Source organism: Argentina silus (genome assembly GCF_951799395.1).
Source record: "Argentina silus genome assembly, chromosome: X".
Lineage (NCBI taxonomy): Eukaryota > Metazoa > Chordata > Actinopteri > Argentiniformes > Argentinidae > Argentina > Argentina silus.
The window spans coordinates 12,889,722-12,912,998 of NC_139653.1; the positions used below are offsets into that span (position 1 = coordinate 12,889,722).

General features: G+C 40.3%; 1 protein-coding gene across 1 annotated transcript in view; it reads left to right on the forward strand.

Annotated features, from left to right (window-relative positions):
* khdrbs2 (KH domain containing, RNA binding, signal transduction associated 2) overlaps positions 1-23,277 on the forward strand; it is a gene marked incomplete at both ends in the record, with an annotated part of 69,427 nt that overhangs the window by 22,188 nt on the left and 23,962 nt on the right. Inside the window, 2 exons of the mRNA XM_083696252.1 lie at positions 16,714-16,830; positions 22,522-22,668. Coding sequence (XP_083552378.1) covers positions 16,714-16,830; positions 22,522-22,668 — 264 coding nt within the window. The remainder of the gene's footprint in view (positions 1-16,713; positions 16,831-22,521; positions 22,669-23,277) is intronic.

Here is a 23,277-nt window from a genome sequence, read left to right on the forward strand (position 1 = left end):
TCTGTCAGCCGAGAGGTGGCTTAATTAGCCTGCTTGTAAGATCAGTCTTCCTCCAGAGCTAGGAATAACGCAGCCTTAGCCTACATTTTCAGATTTGGATGAGGACTATGTCATGCTGTTGCTACGTCTGTGAACGTCATATACATAAAGAAATGTATTGCTCACATACAGTTGTAAAGACATAATTTGTGCAAAATGTTTATGTGAAATAACAGCGTGGTCAGCTCAATGCTGATTGTTGCGTCAATCATAAATAGACGTTCTAATCAAGTGTTCAAATCACACCATTGCTTGAGGGACCTAGACTTGTATCATCTGTTTGATCGTACACGTCAAAGGGTTAATGAAAATGGTAATACATTAGGTTTGGCGTAATTGGATGTCTCCACTCTGCTCCCCGCCTGAAATTAAACACCAAATGTAACTAAGTGACCTAAGTGTATCAGAAAACCATCCCAGTGTCCCCTGCACCTTCTTCTGAACTTTTGCATCCTGGATCAGACAGAGGCCATTCTAGCATTATGTGAAACTAAAACTATGTGTCCATGTTCTTACTGGTAGCTGCTTAGCAGGGTGACCCTCCAGGAGTCCCCCCGCACCTTCTTCAGTGTGGGGACGAATGGTTTTACCACCTGGATCAGACGGGGATCATTCTAGCATGATGTGTACCCATGCATGATGTGTACCCATGTATCACAGCGACCTCTCCGCTGTCCTTCTCATCCGTATTATAGGGCAGGGTCTTCAAAATGCTTTACAGTTTAGAGAGGGCATTTTGCTTCTTGACTCTAAGCTCGTCAGCACCCATACAATGTTTTGCGAAGCAGATTCTACCTACGTTATCTGGTACATGGGAATATTCCTTGTGAACTATGTGTTTACCGTGAATCCATCACCACTTTCCTGCACATGTTTCAGGATTGACCAGGGGATGTCAAGATACCACATCATGGTTCTGTGCTAGTTTCTAGTTCACAGAGCACATCTGCGACCCACCATGGATCATTATCGAGATCTGCCTGGTCATTCTTCTTTTACTACGCAATCAGTACCCAGCCACCACCTGCTATGAGTAACTGTTTCATCTCATACTTTTCTCTTAAATTCAACAGCAGTACCGCTGTTTATTGCAACCATTGCCTTCACGTCTCTATATCATACATGACTCAACCGCTGAGGACATCGACACATCGGCCTGTAAAGCAGGCTGTTAATTGCTGCACTCCATCGCACCTCCATGTTATAATTATATGTACTCAGTGCTTATGCTTGACTCTGTACTTTGATTCCATCCACTTGACATTCTTATGATGCTGAGGAGAGGTGTGTGTGTGTGTTTGTGTGTGTATGTGTGTGTGTGTGTGTGTGTGTGTGTGTGTGTGTGTGTGTGTGTGTATGTGTGTGTGTGTGTATGTGTGTATGTGTGTGTGTGTGCCTGGAAGAGTATGTGTGCGTGCTTGTGTATGTGACTGTGCCATCTTCATTAAGGTAGCCCTTGAAGGTTGATGCCACTGAGGTGGCAGCGCCGATGCATAAGGAGTGAATCAGAATTCAGAATCAGAATCAGAATTATTTTTTATTTGGCCAAGTATATTTGCACATACAGGAAATTGACTTGGTGAGGTTGGTGCATGGACATAAAAAACAAATAGCAAATATTGACAAGTAATTTACAAAATAGCAAAGTATTCACAAAATAGCAATAACAAATTTACAAATTTACAAAAAAGAGCAGCAGAACAATACATCTTGTAGGCTGTGTGAGACTAAATGGCAATGAGGGTAGAGGCTGTGAAATGGTTGTGGGGCATGTACATTTAGAATTAGAATAATGTTAAATAATTGTCTGTCAGTGTATTTTTTGTGTGACAGGGTGGGGGGGGGGGGGTCAGAGAAAGGCAGGGGGCTTGGTTGTGAGCCCCACTGCCATGGGGAAGCAACTGTTCAGGTGCGCAAGGTTTTAGTCTTGATTGACTGGAACCTTTTGCCGGATGGAAGTCTCTGGAAGAGGTTGTGACCAGGATGGGAAGGATCAGCGATGATCTTTCCTGCTCTCTTACTGGTCCTGGAGTGGAACAGGTCCAGGAGAGATGGCAGGTTGCAGCCGATGACCTTCTCGGCTGACCGAATGATCCGCTGCAATCTGCCTTTGTCCTTGGCAGTGGAGGCAGCGAACCAGATGGTGATTGATGAGCTGAGGATGGACTCAATGATGGCCGTGTAGAACTCAACCATCACTTTCTGCGGCATGTTCAATTTCTTCAGCTGCCGCAGGAAGAACACCCTCTGCTGGTTCTTCTTGATGGTAGAGGTGATGTTCTCCGCCCACCTGAGGTCCTTTGAAATGATTGTCCCCAGGAATCTGAATGACTCCACAATGTTAACTGGGGAGTCACACATGATGAGGGGGGCGGTTGGGGCTGGGCTTCTCCTGAAACGATAGAGAATCCATTTAGACCAAAACAGCCTTAAGTATCCAGATTGATACCATCTCCACAGTTTTTAGGGCGTAGTTCTGGCTGCACCAGGAAGCCAGGCTGTCAACTTCCTCCCTGTAGGTGGCCTCATCACCGTTGGAGATTAATCCAATGAGGGTAGTGTCATCCGCGAACTTCAGGAGTTTGACAGAAGGGTGGCTAGAGGTGCAGCTGTTGGTGTAGAGGGAGAAGAGTAGAGGAGAGAGCACACAGCCTTGTGGGGCTCCTGTGCTGATGGTCCGGGCTCAGAGACAAGCTTGCCCAGCCGTACCTGCTGCTTCCTGTCTGTCAGAAAGTCAGTGATCCACCTGCAGGTGGACTCAGGCACGCTCAGCTGGGATAGCTTGTCCTGGAGGAGAACTGGGGCGATAGTGTTAAATGAGCTGAAGTCCACAAACAGGATCCTGGCGTAGGTGCCGGGGGAGTCTAGGTGCTGTAGGATGAAGTGAAGTCCCATGTTAACTGCGTCGTCTACAGACCTGTTGGCTCTGTAGGCAAACTGCAGTGGGTCAAGGAGGGGGTTGGTGATGGCCTTGAGGTGGGTGAGCATGAGGCGCTCAAAGGTCTTCATTACCACTAAGGTCAGGGCGACTGGTCTGTAGTCCTCTGCTTTTTGGGAACTGGGATGATGGTGGATGTTTTGAAGCAGGCAAGTACCATGCATTCAGCCAGTGAGGTGTTAAAGATGTCCGTAAACACTGGAGACAGCTGGTCTGCACAGTGCTTCAGTGTGGAAGGGGAGACAGCGTCTGGTCCAGCTGCCTTGCGGGGGTTCTGTTTCTTTAGCAGTTTGTTGACGTCTCTCTCCTGGATGGAGAGAGGTGCGATGGGGGGGAGGGGGCTGTAGAGGTTAGTGTCTCTGTCCAGGCTGGGAAGGAGAGGTGTGATAGCTGTGGGGGAGGTTTGGTTTTGTGGGTCAGAGTCAGGGCTGCTCCATTGTCTGTCAAATCTACAGTAGAAGTCGTTCAGGTCATCTGCAAGTCTGAGGTCTTCCATAGAGTGGGGGGATTTGGTCTTGCAGTCTGTGATCACTCGAAGGCCTTTCCAGACTGACGAGGAGTCGTTGGCTGCAAACTGTTGTTCTAGCTTCTTTGAGTACTGTCGTCTGGCCTCCTTAATCTCCTTGCCAAACGTGTCCTTAGCCAGTCTAAACCTTTCCTTGTCTCCACTCTTGAAAGCCCTCTCCTTCTCCAAACGAAGCTGTTTGAGTCTTGCTGTGAACCAGGGCTTGTCATTGTTGTAACTCACCCTGGTGCGTGTTGGAATACATCTGTCCTCACAGAAGCTGATGTATGACGTCACAGACTGTGAAGTGTGTATGTTCATGTATGTATGTTTAGTCTATGATCTAACCAGTCTAACCATAGCACAAAGGGGGAAAGGCATTGGCAGGCCAGCGTCCAGGCACCTTGAGCAGAGGGAATTCTCGCCATGCTCTGAACCAAAGTTGTTAGGACCCCCAAAACAAATAGAAGAGCTGCATCGCAACTCGACATCCACGTCAACATGCAGGACTAGCACATGTCTGACGACACCTTGCATCCAACATAATAGTGCAATGATAGCGAGTGCACAGTAAACATGTCGTCCCCCATGAAGATGTAGCGCCCCTACATAAAAGAGGAGAACATGTCAATTACGCAAAACGTTTATCCAGAACCTTAACCTTTTTGTGCTATCACCTCTAGATCAAAGAGACAATCTGGGCACCAATAGCTACTAATGTACTAACTCCATATTGAAAAAGACGCCGTAATTCAACACAATTTTCACCAATAGCTAGATAAAATATTTGCAAGCCAAAGACCATCAGACCGTTAGATGATACAAGATTTTTAAGGCAAATTATCTGATTACAGATGCGACTGCTACGCAAGGTTACACCAACACTGGTTCCATATTGATATAGCCAGTTCGGTAAGAAATTAGCTGCATACAGAGCTTGAGCACTCCTCGTTAATGGAGCTGGCTCCGAAGTTACCACTGAACTGCACCCAGTATGCAGTAGCAACCCTAAACCCACACTTACTTGTTGAAGCTAGAAACACCAGCCACACACACTTCTGACTCTAGAAAGACTCCAAAACTTTGAAACACTGAAATTATACCGCACACCCACATGAGCTAAAGAACATGATGAAAGCTCTTATAACTATTTGCTACGTACTTCCCAACCAGTACACATTGTTGTGCCTACGGTTACGTGTAAACACACAGATCTCACCCTGCAAGAACCTGCACATAGCTGAAATGGATAGAGGCGATCTTCTTTTTGGGCCTTGCCAAAGCGAGGTAGGGAGCTGCAAGATAGTAGTAGATATCGTGGGTAATTCAAGATAGCAATGTACAATAGTTGAGTCTACACAATTCTTTACGGCACCCGTAAAGTCAAACAGATAGACCCAAGAGGAACACTCTTGTCAGTCCGTAGAAAGCATTCACAGCTCTCCATAAACCACTCAGTAGGAAAAAAAGCAATATTATTAGGCAAAAATCTTACAGATGGTCACTTCTAATAATGATCACCCAATTAGCAAGAAAAACAAAAGTTTAAAGACGAAAGCAAGCCAAAAGTTTGATAGCGTACTTTCACAATGTGCATGAAGGTTACCTTACTGAGCTGACAAAGAACCCCAAACTAGATGACAGTAAGAGCATGACCAAAATGAACTTGCATAGCCAGTGGTGAAAACACTGTTTAACCATGGTGGAGTGTTGCATTACTGGGCTCTTTTAAGCCTAGTCCCATGAACATGTGATGTGTTTGCTTTCTTTCATATATGGAAACAGCTGTCCGTCGGCCAGTTGCCCTTGTCCTTAAAGTGCCTTGACTGAACCTACGTAAACTTCATTAATTTGGCCTACCTTTTCTCTGCATATCGCTCATTAGCAGTAAATGATACTGATACTGTGCTGGTTATTGCAGTCGATCTTTCTAAGAATGCCCGACCTTTTGGTATGCTACTATAGGACTCCACCAGCTACCAATGAATAATATAGTCCCTGCTGACACAGGCACCAGAAGCCTTAGAGCACAGATATAAGTCTGAGAAATGAATGGAAGCACCAACATAACTATCTAGTAATGTCAAAGATATGGTTTCCATGGAAACACCAATATTACATGTGGAGATTTAGGAGGGGTAGCGAGTCTACCAACCTCTCTTATGATTGAAGTTTTTGACATATCAGTATTTTAGCCAAATCTTTTTTTTTTTATCTATCCAGGGAATTGTACCTCCTCTAACAGTTATCTGATTTCTGACTACATTCTTTGTGGATTATGGGATTGCAGTTCTTAACTAACTGATATCTGTGTTCCTATTGGTCCACTATTTTGGTTTATAAAGAATATCATGATCAGACCCCACTGCATATCAAATGTTAGAGAGATTTGAGAATGTTGTCAGTTATTGCAGTGTTACAGACACCTGAGTACCCTAATCCATCATTCACAGTGCCATATTAGTGCTCTATAGTTGGGAGAGTCATTAAAGTATCCCCTTTTATTCATGTTAGAATCAGAATCAGAATCAGAATGGTGTTAAAACACATGTTCAATCTTAATAGACATACAGAATAAGTCTTAACATCTGATATCCATGCCCAAGCAGAAAAGTTACTGTCCCTACTGTGCACTCACTGCAAAGTAAGCAAGCCAGGGCATTCCAAGGGGACTGATCATTACATAGACAAAGAGTTTTCTAACAACAATTACTATGAAAGAGTTGCATAGTCAGCACATTGAGACACGCTATACTGCAGTATTGTTGAATATTTCATCCTTTATGTCATGATTAGAGATTGTATCATCACTTTTCAGAAGACTATGAATATTTTGAAAGCAATGAACATCTTTTGAAAAAGAGGTTTACAGTTGTGTTGACCTTCAATTATTTACTGTGTACTATCGATTGAGGTGTTTTCAGAGACTTTCCCACATGATTGCCATTGATTAGATTGACAGCTTGACACACCTGATTGATTCAATGAAGGCATGGCTGCACGTTCATGGACAGTATTTCCATAAACTTTGAAAATATGTTATACAAACAGTGTAAGACATAATGGGGTTCAGACATGTTTGCTGATGGGGCACATTTCACTAATAAACAGCTTCGTCTAACTTGACATTGTTTTTCAGAGCATGTAGTCTTTTTACAAGTCCCCAAGAGGCAGTCAGTCCAATTTGGAAGTGCTTTTTTTTGTATTTTACTCCACCTTGGAATTGTCCCTTCTGGCGGTTGTCTTGTCATTTTATAGCCAACTCCAGATGGGAGAATTAAGCTGCAATGCTCCAATGCAGGAAACAGTCACCATGTAAACAAGCACATTATTGTCTACTACACCCATGCTACAACCGTAGTCAATGACTTCCCTGGCTTGGACCCTATTCAAAATGATGAATATATTAGTTTCATGCTTGATTTGAGTTTGTTTGTATTTCCCTCTTGCTGTCTTAATGAGATTTAATTGATTCTCATCAAATACCCCCAGGCAGGGAATGGATTTTCAGGGGCTTTGCTTTCCATTATTATTGTCAGTAAACAGTCTATTTTGAAGAACACACATCCAAGCCATATTTGATAAGCCTTTACTAGAGATTTGTAAATAATGAACAACTGACAGGGAGTAAGAATGTTTCCTCCCTCTTTATTCAATGTCATATACATGTAGAGTGTTTTTTGGTCATCCTGTGTGTAGTTTTTACCTCACAGTAATAGATTAATCCATGTACTGTAGAATAAACAATGCATCCATCTCTTCTTGTCACTACAACAAACATTAAACAAACGAATAATACAATTCACAATTGTTGTAGTGTCTTCACCTGAACTGTTAATCAAAATCCCTTAACTATAATCTGCACTGTTCCAACTCCACCTACTTTGCTACAACACTTTACTGCAAATGTGTAATACATGGACACTTATAGGCAACACTGCTGCTTTGTTATCTTACCTAGACATATGTGTTGGTCCTTATTCTTCTCCATAAGTTTAGCTGGAGTTACATTTGTTTAAAAGTACATTTTCCTGTATTGAAACATTCCTGAATAGAGCAGTAGATACTGTGTAGGTTTAAGTAGAGGTACAGTAGGAGACACAATATAAAACCCTGGTGGCTGTGATAAAAATGTGACATTATTATCTCAAAATGGCATTACCAGCCTACACTGATAAAGACCCAGGTCTTTGCCCTTGAATTATTCCCAGCAGTGTGTTTGCTTTTAAGGTGCCTTTAGGTATTTGCCAAACCAGCCTTCCTCCAGGTACACAACTCATCACACACGCACAATGACATTTGTTCTTGTGGGCCTCACCGATTCAGGCTTATCAGTCTTCAGTTATTGTGACCTTTACATCGTGGTGTAGCGGCGCTCTGCACATAGAATAATCCCATTGTTGTCTCGCCAAAGAAATCCAATGTCCCAAAGGAGGACCTACCTTGTTGAAAGGTGTTTTACATAGATAAGCCTCTGAATGGAACCTTACAGGATATTGTAAATAAAAGTTAAGTAGCTGTGAGATGGTATCTTGGTTGTGCTTTGCAAACCTGCTGAGCCACTGTGTTTGTTACTTCGTTTTACACAAAGCTGTTTGTGAGATACACACAGAAGTATAGATAAAATGTTTTTGCTCTCTGCACAGAGGCTTCAGGCATAACTTTTTTTCAGGCATCATTTTTTCTTTTTTTACCAAATAGCAATACAGAGGACTTCAGGATTTTCCTTTTTTTTATTCATGGAGATGGGTGTTTAGGGTTAGGGTTAGAATAGAAAAATGCCATCTTTGATACTGCGTAGGATGAATCATTCATAGCTAGGCAGTCATTTATAGGTTGTTACAAATAACTACCATCCATATCTATAATTTTATACAACCATAGTTTGACATCTCATCACTGGATGTATCCGTTATATTTTGAAAACTGTGTGACTGCTGATTTTAGAGAAGACAAAAAATAATTGTGTCCACCTCAATCTTAGGCAGTGTTCAATGTGGGGTTTATTTCTCATCTGTATGGATAATGGCTTTAGTTACCTGTCAGCTTTTCAACTTCAGTTGTAATGTCTGGTTTATTTACGCAACATCTGTGCTGCCCTCCTGTGACCCAGGCTCGATGTGTAGGTCCACACATTAATGGATCAGATTCATCACAAGCTTTTCCTGTGGCGTTGCCTCCTGTTTTTATGCGTATTGGTGAGACAAAATATTCACACTGCCATCCTATGTGTTGTTTTTTATTCAATTATTCTATTTCTGTAATGTCTGAAATAATGGTGAATTACTCAAAATCTAAGGGTAAATGTTAATTACAATTTCATTTACTTTTAAAGATGAGAGGCTAAACTTTATTTTCATATTAGAATCAACCTTCACAATTTGTCATGAATCCTAACCACACTATCGGATTGTATGGCTATCAATCGGACAGCAAAACAACTCATTACTACTAAAAGAAAACAAGAAATAAACCTGGTCTAGTTATCAGGGATACCAATCGATTTGCATGTTAATATAAAACTAATTTGGTGAAAAGTATTATCTACTGATGAAAACATTAGCTAACTAGCCAGCTACAGTATGGCTATCACCTAAATTACCTGCCTACACTCATATCCCTGGATTACACACCCCACTGGATTATTGGCTATAATATGAAAAATGACTGGACACAAATCGATTTCCAAAGGTACAGTAATCTTGTTATGATTTTCATCTGCATTTTGCTTTTGTTTGCTAACGTACAGTTTAGTTTTTTGTAACTTTTGCATGGCAGATAGTTAGCGCTAGTTAACTAGCGTCTAACCCTAACCTGGCGACGGCCGAAATAAACATTTAGAATCTGAGAAAATTAGAATTTTGGTGCAGTTTTTTTTTTTTTTTTTTTTTTTTTTTTCAATCAACTGTTAAAATAGGGAGTCATGCGTGTTTTACCTTCCATGGTTTAAGTATTTATGCTTAAATTACTTTATTGCAGGTTCTTAACCTTTTTTTTAGACCAATCACTAATTATCAAGTTCCCTTTAAAATGCAATAAAGAATTTTGAAAGGCTATATTTTGAATACTTAATAATCCCAGGGATGCAAAAGAAGTGTCGTGCTAGTTTTGCCACTCTGCGGAATCTGTCTCGGTTGACTTTCCACCAGTCTGTGGACCCCCCCTCGCTTTAGTGGCCGCATCCACTGTTGCCCCTGGTTCCACCAATTTCGCATTCGCAGCCAGTCTAGTGTTGAATTTAAATAATGATTTCACCAAAAGCTCTCACTACAGTTGGAGATGAGACCACACGTTGTTCAATTTTATTTTGATAAGCTTGATCGATCAAATTCCAATAAACCAAAATCCAAACTGAGACAAACGGTTCTATCATACAGCCAAAGCATGAGGAAAAAACATGTTTTTTTTTTTTTATCATGTTCCGTGTAATACTATTAAGGATGTCTTCGCATACTGTAATCTCTCTTGCATTCATTTTCTATACAGTCTTACCAATTAACAAAATGGAGCAGTTATTCAGATAGCAGCACATGTTTTAAAGGAGTCAGACAGCAGTCAGTTGCAGATGAAGAATATTGTGTCAAGGTGTGATGCACCAGTATCAACAGACAAATGTGCTGTGAGAAAAGCTAAATAGATTACAGCCAAGTAAACCTGCTTCGTGTGCTGCATAACATTCTTTTGCTTCAGATTCTCCACCAGTGTGATACTCTTTGGAGAGATTACTGTGGTGGTTATTGTTAATTTTTCACCTTTGTTTTATGGAAGTCTGTCTTTATGGAGCGTGCTCTAGTGATTGTCACAGTTATATCACCGAGTCTTTGTCCCCAGGCATTATTTTTTAAAACCGCCACAGTAACATTTTACTTGTTGCTCTTACTTACACCTGTGCAACAGTATTGTAGTTGTATTAACATGTTGTTATATTGTACTTTAAGGGATTCAGGGATTCAAACAACAACAAAACAGCTGGTAAACAGCTGAGGGAAATGATAGTTTTAACCATGTTTTGGTTACATTGTTTACAAACAATGGAGTAAAACAAGCTTTTGTTTTGGGTCACGATTTGGTAAGACAGTTGAACTAAGCTCATGAGTTATTTAGAAGTTAGATTGTTCAGGAATCAATGGCTATACATAATTAATTTAAAAGTCAAAAGAATTGATGTACAATCCCAGATTGACCCTTTTTTGTATTATTAAAGATGTACAATACAATAACATGGCAATACAGGACAGAAGCTTACAAGGATGCTCAGGAAGATTGACCCTTTAATACTGTAATTACATTTTAATTGCATTGTAAAGATGTTAACATGTGGCATGGGAACATAGAAAAGGACCTTTGGACCCAAGAGACTGTGGGTTTCCCACATCTCAAGGAGTCTCAAGGATACAATAATACACAATTGGTTCTTCAAAATTCCCTGAGCAATCTCGTAATGGTAAAGCTATTGGCCAAATACCAGTAGTCAAAAGTGTTAAAGGGCCTTGACATGTGAAAAGTAATCTGATGATATAAATTCATCAAACATAACATGGCAAAGATTGAGAGATCTACATTTCCCACAAAGCATATTTTGAGATAAGCCAATGATTCATGAAATGTTAGGGAATTGCCCATATGTTAAACATTTGAGGCACAGGGATCCTGGTGACATTGTGGGGTATGAAACACATTGGGCTCAGGAAAGGTCCCAAATCAGATTAAACTTTACCATGTGTAAATGGATTGTAATGGATTTGTAAATCATCCTAATTTGGACTAAGAAGGACCACTATCTGAGTTGAGTGGTCAAAGTGGGTAGCAGCCTGCCATCTGTAAAAACATTTAGAAAAATCAATGCAATCTACTTCAAAAACCATCTGCCCTTAGAGCAAGCCTCTGTCACAGAGACTCATGTGAAAAGTCATTTGCTTTTCACACATGAGCTCATGATTGCCCTGAGCCGCACGCCTGCACTGGTAGGGCCTATAGCAGAGGCCCCAGTCGTCCTGGACTCCGCCAACTCCAGAGCCCACTCACCACTGAAAGGGAGGAATGGCCCAACTGCAGCTAGAGCCCGAAAAAAGGTCAACCCAGTGACATTCCTGCAACAGGTGGGGAGACATAGCTGCTCCGGCTGACCCAGCCCCCACCCTACCAGAAGGCGCCCCAACAACCACCCAGCAAACAAGCTCCCGAACAGAGACAACAAGGATGATTCTCTGCTCTCTGCCTCAGTCAGTGAACCATCTCCTACAACATTGTGTTAATGAACAACACAGTTAGCACATCCTGACATTTTTAAACAAGCTCTTATTTAATGTGAAAACATTTTTACACTTCTCTGAAAACTCACCAAACTAGACAGCAAAGTCACAAGTGTTAAATCGACAACAATGGTGTTAAATTTAACACTTAGAAAGTGTCTGTGTTGTCCCACACTACACAGAGTTCATTTTAACTTTCACAGAGTTACTGTGAATCTGTAAATTGTTAAAATGAACACTAGTTATAGTTGCATTTACTCTACACTAGTGTAAAGTATTAACAATCAACTCCATCAGAGTAAATGTTTTACTCTAACAGTTTACTACCTTTTAATGCGGTAGGATATCAACCTATGTTAATACAAAATCAACTCTTGCAGTGTTACTTTTTTTACTCTAATATAGTTAACTATCTTTTAACACTACAGGATGTAAACTTACAACTAAAATAAATACACTACAGAATCTGCTGTCATTGCTTTTAATCAACATGCACAACACATTCAACAGATGCATTACCTTGACTCACATTTAACAGGTTAACATGACAAACTTGTGACAATGCGTTCTCTCATCAGTATCATACAAATCATAAATACAAGTCATACAATTTGACAGTATGGGACAATGTATGTTCTCTTATCATCAGTGTCTTCTGAAAACTGTCTGTCATAAGGTCTATGGTAACCAGTTCTTCTACACATATCACAGTAAATGCATCACATATCTCTTCAATGCTGAATGCGTTTAAGTGATCATCAAAACACAATGTATCAACATTGCAGGTCAAAATAAAAGCTTGGTCATCTTTAACAATCACATTAATAATCTTCTTGAAAACAGGCATTTCACTTTCTGGACCAGAGCAAACAAATATCCCAATTTGATACTCGGTTCTATAGCTCTTCACCCAACTAGTTGTGGAAACATCAGAGTATTAACTTAAATGCAGCATTTCAGTTAGAATCTCACTACCCTCCAAACTGTTGATCATTTAAATTTTAATGGGAACAAACTGAAACCGTTGTTCATGTTCCCAATGAAAACCCAAATGATTCTGATGTTTCTTTACAAAGGTTTTTGTGATGTTCTTAAAATTCTTAACAGACCGAAGTTGTGTTTCCCTTCAAATCTCATGCACCATATGTGTAGAAGTGGACCTATTTTGTGAATGCACCTCGGATAATGTATCATAAAGTGGTGTTTGGGAATCAAGTTCCTATCTGGAACTTAAACAGTTTGTGGTGATCACAAATCAAATGCTTCAAATAATATGTCATGCCGTTTGTTACAATGGGTGAAAATGCAATATTTACTAATTGAATCAATAGGTTGAATCAATAGGCAGGTTCCAATAGCAGTTGTTTCTGTCAACTGCTTCTCCAAAATGACTGAATTGCATTCAAACCAAGACTATATCTATTGTCATCCATTTTCAACCCACTTGGTCTGTTTCTTTGCTCTGTGTAACCATAATTTAATCTTTGGATGTGACAATGTATTCAAAGGCATTGAAGCACACATGTCTGCAATTAATTGAGCACACATGTCTTCTTAACACCAAATGTTGAGGCCAACATTTCCTGTAGGGTATTACAATATTCCAAATGAAGATCCTTTGTCCAAATAATCAACCCTGGGTGATCTTCATAAAAGACTGATTGTAACTGTTTCTTTTTAGTTAAACAAAATCTGCAACAATATGTTGCACTGAAAGACTCAACTGAAAATGATATTTTAATTCCTCCACACCAGTTGTTCCATCTCGGCTTACATCAAACCACACCTGAAGTAGATGCTCTACAGGCTCAACTATTTCCCATGTTTCCTCATTTTCCTTGTGTTCAGGACTGAGAAAGGAATTTCAAGCTGATCAAAACAATCCTCAATGTTTTTACCTAGGTCCTGACCTTGAGTCTCTGATGAAAGACTCTTAAGTACAGCTTCCCTTGCTTGAGCGTGGATGTCATTCACAAGTTCTTTCACTGAACCAACCATAGATTGAACAGTGCTTTCTGCAACTCCCGATGCCTGTAACTGAGCTACAACAGACCCACACATGTCCAGCAATTGCTTCCTCTCGATAGGAACCTGAGTAGAAGAGTCTGTACTGACTGACTATGAACATGAAGGTTCAACATTGTTATTGCTCAAAGTCTCAACATGGTCAACAGTATTTGGAGTAACACAGTCCCCATGTGTGTGGACCAAGTTCTTCTTGAAGCCAGAATAAAAGAAGCTTCAGAGACACCAATCTTTGCAGCCTTCTTGCCTTTTGAGGTCGGGGGTAGCAGATGCAGTAGCAACAGAACTGCTGCCAAGTCACTATCCGTTCCTAGGTGGAGTGAAGTATAAATAGAGTAGAGTAAACACTGGGTCTGAAAAAGGTTGGCCATTTCACCAGGAACTTCCCAGACGAATCTCTCCAAACAACATTGTGAAGTCTTGGTCGATCTGAAAAATATCGAACAGACATTGTTTCACAAAATTACTTATCTTTTAAATCAACAAAGCATGGCAAAAAGCTTGCTTCTAATCATAATTACCGAGCCTGATATGTCAAGGAATCAGGGGAAGATATCCAAGCTTAGTCTTTTGGCCATCTTGGTATGTGGACATAGATCTCTTCTCTTCTCCTAATCCAGGCCAGGTGACACTCTATTGGCATTGTAGTAGTGTTCCTGTCAATCAAAAGGAAAACAGTAAGAACATGACAAACCTGTGTTTTTGCATTTTAGCTAATTTTAAGAGTGTCATAGAAAAGGGTCTGAATACTTATGTACATGAGGTATTTCTGTATTTCAATTTTAATACATTAACTGAAATTTCTAAAAACGCGTTTTCACTTTGTCATTCTGGGGTATTGTGTGTGGATTAATTGAATCCATTTTAAATTGAGTCTATAACACAACAAAATGTAGAAAAAAATGAAGAGGTCTGAATACTTACGACGGCACTGTAACTTTGAGAATTCAAAGGGTTTTAAGCAGTATGGTCAACAGGAACAACTTTACTTAGCCTATAATCCCAAAGATTGGCATGTATGGCCTCAGAGATACGGACGAAAGACAAATGTCCATTAGAATGGACAAAAATGTATTGCTGGTTGTGCTCATGCCAGCTGCACAGATACAATATTACCTGATACTTGTAGTTATGTGGAATAGCTTTATTAGATGTTCAGGAATTAAAATGATAAATTCTGATCATGTAATTCTATCTGTGGTAGTTTTAAATGTTAAATGTCTTCACAAATGGAATAATGTACTGTATACTATTAGGAATGCAGAATTAAGAATTTTCTGAGAAATGTAGTGGTCTACTGTTCTCTGAAGCTCTTATCAACCTGGTGGCATATACTACGCACTGTATTTATTCAAAGAAAATGTGTCCATCAATTTCTCTCATTAATGCAGTATTTCTTTACAAGTCTAAAAATGTCCCAGTTCATAATTGCTGCATTAGCAACACCCCATTTCTAACATCCGCAGGCCTATCGGTGTTGGGACTGCAGGGGGCGGCTTGCATCATTTCAAACCTCATTTAACACTGAACCATGCCCCTTATAAAGTCCAAATTGCCCACCATGGAGCCGCAGAGTGGCTCCAGACATTCATTAGCTTAATGAAAACAGGCCACTCTTCTGCTGCCGCCCAGCGAGTGTTTTCTTGCTGTAGCCGCCACGACCATCTGCTCAAGGGCTCCCAGCCAGCTGTAGGATATTCCTGTCAAAGCAACCCCCACAGAAAACAGACAACCACCAGGGTCCTTAACTCATTCACCTCATAGATGAGGGATGGAAGATGGTGACTTTTTGGTGATGCTGCACTTCTCCATATCCCTTGCTTTTAATCCAAACCTGTACAGTAGGGCTCATTCATGATGTAAGAGAGGAGATAAGCTGAGCATGCAGTCATTTGCCTGAGAGTCTGGAGTTGCTGCTGCACACAGCTGGCGGCAGAACTTTAGTAGGAGAGCTTGCATTGTGAAAATGTTGTCATCATTTGAGGACCACGTTATGTTTAAATGGCTAGTTGACCAACTGTTCAGCTCTGGCGGAAAGCAGTTAATTTAGGGAAACATTGGTGTGATGTTCCAGAGATTAGAATAACAGAGGACCTCTGCAGAATTTTGGCAGTGGGATTACTGATTTACGCATGAGGAATTGATATTATTTTTTGGTGTCATTGCATGCCTGTCCTAAATATATAAATATATATAAAATACATATTTTAATCAGCAGATTAATAAACTAAATGACTGCCCATTATGGGTATTAAGGGTCACCTTGATGAGGGTCACAACCATGATGATGGTTACAACTGGTCTCTTACAGTGATAGAGAATAATAGTGAGAAAGTAATAACCTATAGGGCTACTTTTTATTAACAACAGCCAATTCACAGTCGGTGGGAAATGTTAGCCAGTGCCCCAAGGCAGGCATTTGATAGTTCGTCATCTACTGTAGAATCTGTAGTATTACTTGATTTCCCATTGGAAGGAAACTCATTATTTTTCACTTTATCCAGGCTGTGACCTCTGGAACATTCCCAGGAACTTTATTGGCTTGTGCACATGTTGTATTTCCTCTCAGAACAACATTGATGACCCTGAGCATCAATAAGACACATGACTGGCTAGGGCATAGTTCAACAAAGGATGGAGTGGATAAGTGAAGTCCCTCTTATGTTGCACCTCAGATGAGAAACCTATTCACCTTGGTGTTGTGCAGCACACAAGCCTCAATGATGAAGATTTTTTGCAAGTATTTCTTACAAGCCATTTATTCAGTTCAGCTATTCCAAATATAATGGATTTATTAAAAAAATTGTTATCGTTATAAAAAAAAATGTTATTCACTAATCTTTTTCTCCTTCAACATGTAAAGTAATTTTCCATTCACTCTTAGGGACCATGATTGCAAGATGTCAAGAATGAAGCTGCTTTAGAAACATTGTTTTTCCTTTCCTCTGTTGCAGTTTAATTTTGTTGGGAAGCTGTTGGGGCCACGGGGCAATTCCATGAAACGATTACAAGAGGAAACAGGAGCAAAGATGTCCATCCTTGGCAAAGGCTCCATGAGGGACAAAGGAAAGGTATGACATCAGCACTCTTCCTCTGAATTTAATCATTTGATTTTTGCATGATATTACCTTTAATGGAAAAACATACTGCACCATTTATAAAACATCAATCAACTACTTCAATTCACACATGCTCAAAAATATTTATAGGGGTCATCTGAATTATGTATGAAATAAATCAATCATATTGATCAAACACGTTTAAGAAAGTAAAATAAAGAGGTTCATTAAAGGTTTTATAGAGGTACCAGACCACAGCATGTCCTTATGATCTAGCTCATAGGTCCAGGCTGAATGTAATAGGCCTTTACATAGAGAGCATTTTCCTTCTCGGCCAAGCTATTCATCCTCCTGACTCGTGGTCCCCTGAAACCAGCCTTATCTGAGCCTGTACACAGGATCAGCGGCAGCCCAGAGAATAAAGTCAAAGGGCTGGGTGACCCAAGTAGCTAGGGTCATTACTGGAGGTCTCAGTGTACTCCTATACAGAGTCACACAGCTATTGTTAGCCCAGGCTACACGGCCACACATCTACAGGGGATGACAAAAAAACCTGAAGCCCTACAACCTCAGTAACCCCATTTCCTCGGGCCTATTAGGTGCTTAAAACCTAATCGGTTCTCATCGGTTTAGAGCGAGGTGTTATTTTCTTATCATTCAAGTGCTTTAGTTGGCTAGCAAACTGTGGCAAGCATAATCCAAGTTACAGCTCGCTGTAGCTACACAATCCAATTAATTTAAATAATACTTGGGTAACCTGAGTCTATTTGACGTGTGTTGCTAGTGTTTCCTCTATAGTTCACCACCTTACGAACTGCAGTAAACTGGAGATCAACTACAGGGCTGACTAGAAAGCCCAGCTGTGGAAATTCAAACAAGCTTGTTCACTACGCTTGAAGCACCGGGCTTTAAGCACTAGCTGGACGCTAGTAAGCCTTGGCACGCACTGGCACCGCTGTTGAAAAGTGGCTAGTGTTAAAAATGGAGAACTGGATTGTCTTCTCTTTAACAAGCTCCTAGCTAGTACCAAGGACCAATACACATTTTGCCTATCTTTGTTGTTTTGTACCACATACCCAGTCAGCAGACAATTGTGGGCCAGATCTGGTCTTGTGGTGGCACATATGGCTGAGTATATAATAACTATTATATGGGCCAGACCTGGTCCAAATGTGGGGGGCCAGCCCTAGTTTAGAGTTGGCAATTTGCTGTGGGCCAGCTCTGGTATAAGGAATGTGGCCCTGATATGTTCCTATAGCTACTGGGCCATCTTTGGTCTGAGTGTGGTTGGGACCTGGGGCCACATCCACATGCTGGCCAAGGTCTGGCCTTTCCATGGCAAAGATAAGGCTCAGGAATGGCAGCCAGAGGCGGCCCACTTCTGGCCCGGGGAATAAAGATGTACCTGGGCCACATCCAGATTCCGGTAGAAAACAGATGTGGGCCAGATCTGTGCCGTCATTTCTCTGCTGACTGGGTAATAACACACACACTAAATATTCCTGACCTAAACAATGAAGCAAAGTACAATAGAGAGTTTATAACAAGGGAAGGATGTCTTTGTGTTACCAAGTTGTACTCCTCTCGAGTCAGAACTGATCAAATGTTCATTCTTTATTCATGAGCACAACACTGCGTAACCTTGCAGATACATCCATGCAACATTATGATTAAATGTTGTCACCTTTCAGCTCCAAACAGAAAGATACAGTAAGTACTATACCTTGAGGATTGTCACTGACTTGTTCCATCACAGTGATGGTAACTGACACACTGGTGTTGATCTGCGTCGTTCTGATTATTTTTCCATGCAGGAAAGCTTGTCACGCTATTGGTCACCCTAATGTGCCGCCATGCACAATGTTTTCCCTTCCCTCTACTTGCAAGCTGATTTATGTATTCAAGAGAGATGGTTCTTCTTGCTTCCATATTACACAGTTTGACGGGTCTCTGGTCTGCATTGACGGTATTCCAAATGTAGATTGTGAAAGATAACATCAATGATCATCAGCCCTTGAGTATAAACACATTGATGTTGCTAGCTCTTAGATCTCTTATTTTATTATTGAGAAAGGTGCTTGCATACATTTGCATATATTAGCCAGAACAATCAATTAGGTCTGACTCTGGACCAGTTAATTTTGAAAACTTCATATGAACAACATCAGTGCAGCAACTCAAGGTGAATATTTCATGCATATATGTGCATGAATAATTAGCCTTGGGATTTCAGACAAGTCTACTGTCTCTTGTTTAACACCAGGTAAATGTAAATTGATTTCTAGAGAGACTACCACTGTTCTACTCTATGTCTGTGGACCCTGCAACCTGGGTTAGCTGTAATTTTCATATGGAGATAGCAAAAAGTGAAATTAATTATGTTTTTTCCATTTGCTGCCAACTATCTCCAGTGTACAATGTACATTTAAAAAAGCTTACTAATATAGAATAATGAGGCCAGTGTTAAGAAATTAACGGGGCGGCAGGTAGCCTGGAGGTTAAAGAGGCCGGCCAGCAATCGGAAGGTTGCTGGTTCGATCCCCGCTCCAGGAGGGATCTGGATGTGAGCTGGTGACTGGAGGGTTGCTGGCATTGAGTGTTCTGCTTTTTGTATGAATTCCTACAAATTTAGTGTGAGATCCTGTTGCTCAGAATCTATGGGCAGACAAAACAGCTATTTATGCTTGGTGCTGTTAATAGTTACTTAAAGTCAGGGGATGTTGTTTGGTTTTGAGGAACATTTTGCAATGAAAGCAATTTTTCTCTTCAAACAAGCTGCATAATGAATGCTGAAAGTATTATGGAAGCATTTTCAACGTAATTCTCTGAAAGACTCACTAATTTGCATTGCATTGGGTGTGTGTACCACAGTTATAAAGGTCAGTCCAGTTAGTTACAGTATATCTGTAAAGTCTTACACTTTTTCCTCATGTCTTACTTCACAGCATACTATACATGTAGGACTTTATTTTGCTAAAATGAGAGAACAATACAATCTATGCATATGAGATATCAAGTAATTGAACATTATTTAGACATAAAAGAAAACCAAAAGCCTTCACTTTATTGTATCCTTGAACCTGCAAAGCGGCTAATATAAAGCAGTATAGCAATTATCCCAGATCAAATTGCACAACTTCCTGCTGTATTAATAATAACAAGAACAACCACAGTGCCAACTGGGTATCCTCAAAGAAATGGGGTCTATGGCATGTGGCACTTGAGTAGCTGCAACTGTAAAAAAACTGGGTCATAACATATTTTATTGAACTAAGAAAAAGGAGTTTAATGATTTTTAGTCTTTTTGTATATCTGTGGTTTTAGTCATTGGTACTGTATATTTGTGTAGACATAGCTAGTAACAGTATTGCATCAACTGTATTCCTTGGAAACACACCCAAGATGTGTGGCTTTTTGTAATAAAGGAAGTCCCTTTTAGAGGAAAACATATTTTTTATTTTTATTTTTTATCTAACCTTTATTTTACCAGGGGAGTCCCATTGAGATGACGAGACCTCTTTTTCAAGGGAGGCCTGGCCAAGAAAGCAGCAACACAGTTTAAAACAACATAAAAGTAAACATCTGCAGAGTAACACAACATATAAGCAACATATAAGCAAGCAACACCGAGAGCACAAAAGGCAAAGCACACAAGCAGCACACAGGATCCTATGTGTAACAGTAGACACACAAAAGCAACACACAACCAGCATCTAAACACATGATGATTTTCACACAGTTATTGTATCAGATAATAACCCTGTAATCTGGTGAAATACACAGTAAGACACTACTTATAGATCAAAACCAAACAATAATCAATGTAATGTAATACTGCACATCAAACTATCTTTCAAGCATTTTTAAACGTTACTGTACTGTAGTTGTACCAGTCCATTTGACCCATTCATATTGCTTATCCTCAACTTCAATTGTCCCCTCCTCCATTAGTTTGCTATATCCTTGGAGTGCATCTCAAGGGGAAAAAACTCCCTGTGAAATCATGTCATTTTGTAATTTCTAAAAGGATTCTGTTGTACTAAGATTGAACCACTTCACCATTTATAAATTAATTAATTAATTAAAAAACCCTGAAAGATAGGCTCGGCTATAAAAACTACAAAACATTTTGCTTGCAGATTGGCATAAAAGGATAGTTAAAACTTTCATCCATGATACAGAACAAATGTTATGCAGGTAAGAGTTCCTCCTTCATTCAGGAAAGCCTTTATGTTGTCTGTCTATTGATGTCAACAAGCAAGTACCTCCCATGTTATCCATTTGTCAGATTTTAGTTACCATACACTCAAACACAATAGCACATAGTATTTCTCTCGAAATGATTATCTTTTGGACAGAAAACGGTCATTTCTGAGAGTGTTAACTCATAGAGTGTTAACTCTATGTTAACCAGTACCAGTGGTTAACATAGTTAACCACTGGTACTGTACTTCAAAGCCAACTGCCATTGTTGGAACCAGTTCTGTCTGTTTAGAGCACGGCTTATCAACGTTTATGTCATTACCTGATCTAGCTATGATCAGACCTTTTCTCATTAAGGGAGTTTGCCCCATTGCCTTTAGCGCCATAGTGACCTCCCCTTGACGGAGGCTACGAGTTTCAGAGTGTTGTGAAGTACCTCCTCACCTTGGAAGCAAATAAGGTCATCTAAAATGTTGTCTTTGGTCATACATAACATGTAGTGTTCATGTCATGTAGCTCTGTCTGGGAATCAAGAAGTGGGAGTGAATCAGTGATAGACCATCTGTGAGAATCCCCTCACACCAAAGTCTCTTCAATTTTTTAATATGAGCCAGAGCAGAAGGAAATCAGCATAAGAAGGTATTGTAGTCTGGCATAATTAGCGTCTTTCTGAAGAACAGTAAATGGCGACCTTTAGCAATCAGGGTACTCTGAAAGGTGACTGGTGCTTCAGAATAGGCTGTCCTGGGTCACACGACAAGATGGGTTGCAGCTGAAGTATTTCTTTGTAGCAATGCCATCATTCACAAAAATTGGTCACTCAATGAAGTGAAATTAAAAATATTTTGTCTACCATCCCATTTGAAAGTTTATCCCATATTTCATAAAGCAGTTTAGTTTGTCTTACCCTCAGAACTTGGGCCCCAAGTCCTAACTTTTGTTTTTTGTGGATGTAATTACAGTGGTTTGAGTCATGCACAAATGTATGCAACTTAGCTGTGTCTGGTTTAAATAACATGAGCCAAAATTCGTGAAATGATTCAACCACATTATCATTGTTTAAATGGCAGTGGGTGGATAGAGTCTGATACGCTTTTTCTTAATTGTTAGGAACACGACTCTCCTCTCTTCCGTCCTCCACTCGCTTCATCCTCAAAAAACATTGGAGGAGAGTATAAGGAAAGGAACGTAGATCCTCCAAAGGATTCAGTAGGACACAAGGAGGATGGAGGAGAGGATGCAAGGGGTCGTGTTCTTAACAACTGAGAAAAGGCTATAGTCTGGCATGCAATAAGGAAGTCTTCCTCCATAATGGGAGCAAGTCAATCAAAACATGCTATGAGATTGAATTTATTACCAGGCAGCTGTGGGCCACACAAAATTCTTGTAAATACCACATGCTTCAGTTGATATCTCTATCATACTGCATGTACTGTTTGTTACTTCCTTTTTCTCTTCTGGTTGGCAATAATATTTGACCTGATTTCCTTTTTTTCACAGGAAGAAGAGTTAAGGAAAAGTGGGGAGGCCAAGTACGCCCATTTGAGTAATGATCTTCATGTTTTAATTGAAGTCTTTGCTCCACCTGGAGAGGCCTATTCCCGCATGAGCCATGCCTTGGAGGAGATTAAAAAATTTCTAGTACCAGTAAGTATGTTCAAACCATTCAATTTACTCTAATTCCTTGAGGGTAATTGTGAGTTGTACACGGAGATGAGACTTCACCTCTGCTCTCCTATATTGCTCTACCAGGGCCTATTTGCACTCTCACATGTAATTGAAGGATTGAGGGTTAAGCAGGTGATAAAAAACTAGACTGACTAATTGAATGTTGGACATGCCCAAAAGATATTGCAAGAAAGACAATTAAACATATTTTTGACTTAATTTACAATGCAAAGGATAACTACAGTATGATACTGTACATTTGCTACAGTATATTACAAAGCAAATACAGATTTTGCTTTGTGCTTGATCCCTACTCCCCCTCTTGCTAACAAGAAACTTAATGTATTCCACAATTAACAAGTTCAGTATGGAACAACTTGCAAGGCTTCGCCAAAGATCGCCAGGGCCTTGAGCAGTTATCAGTAATTAATGTGCATACTGTATAGGCGTGCTGTAAATATTAATAAAGCTTTTACAAGTGTGCAAATCCCTCAGGTAAAGGCACTGTATAAGAGTCTCCTTGTGGCAATCCTTCTGCTTCCACCCTCCTTGCCGAAGGGCTTTCACCACCGTTTCTATCCTTTGCTT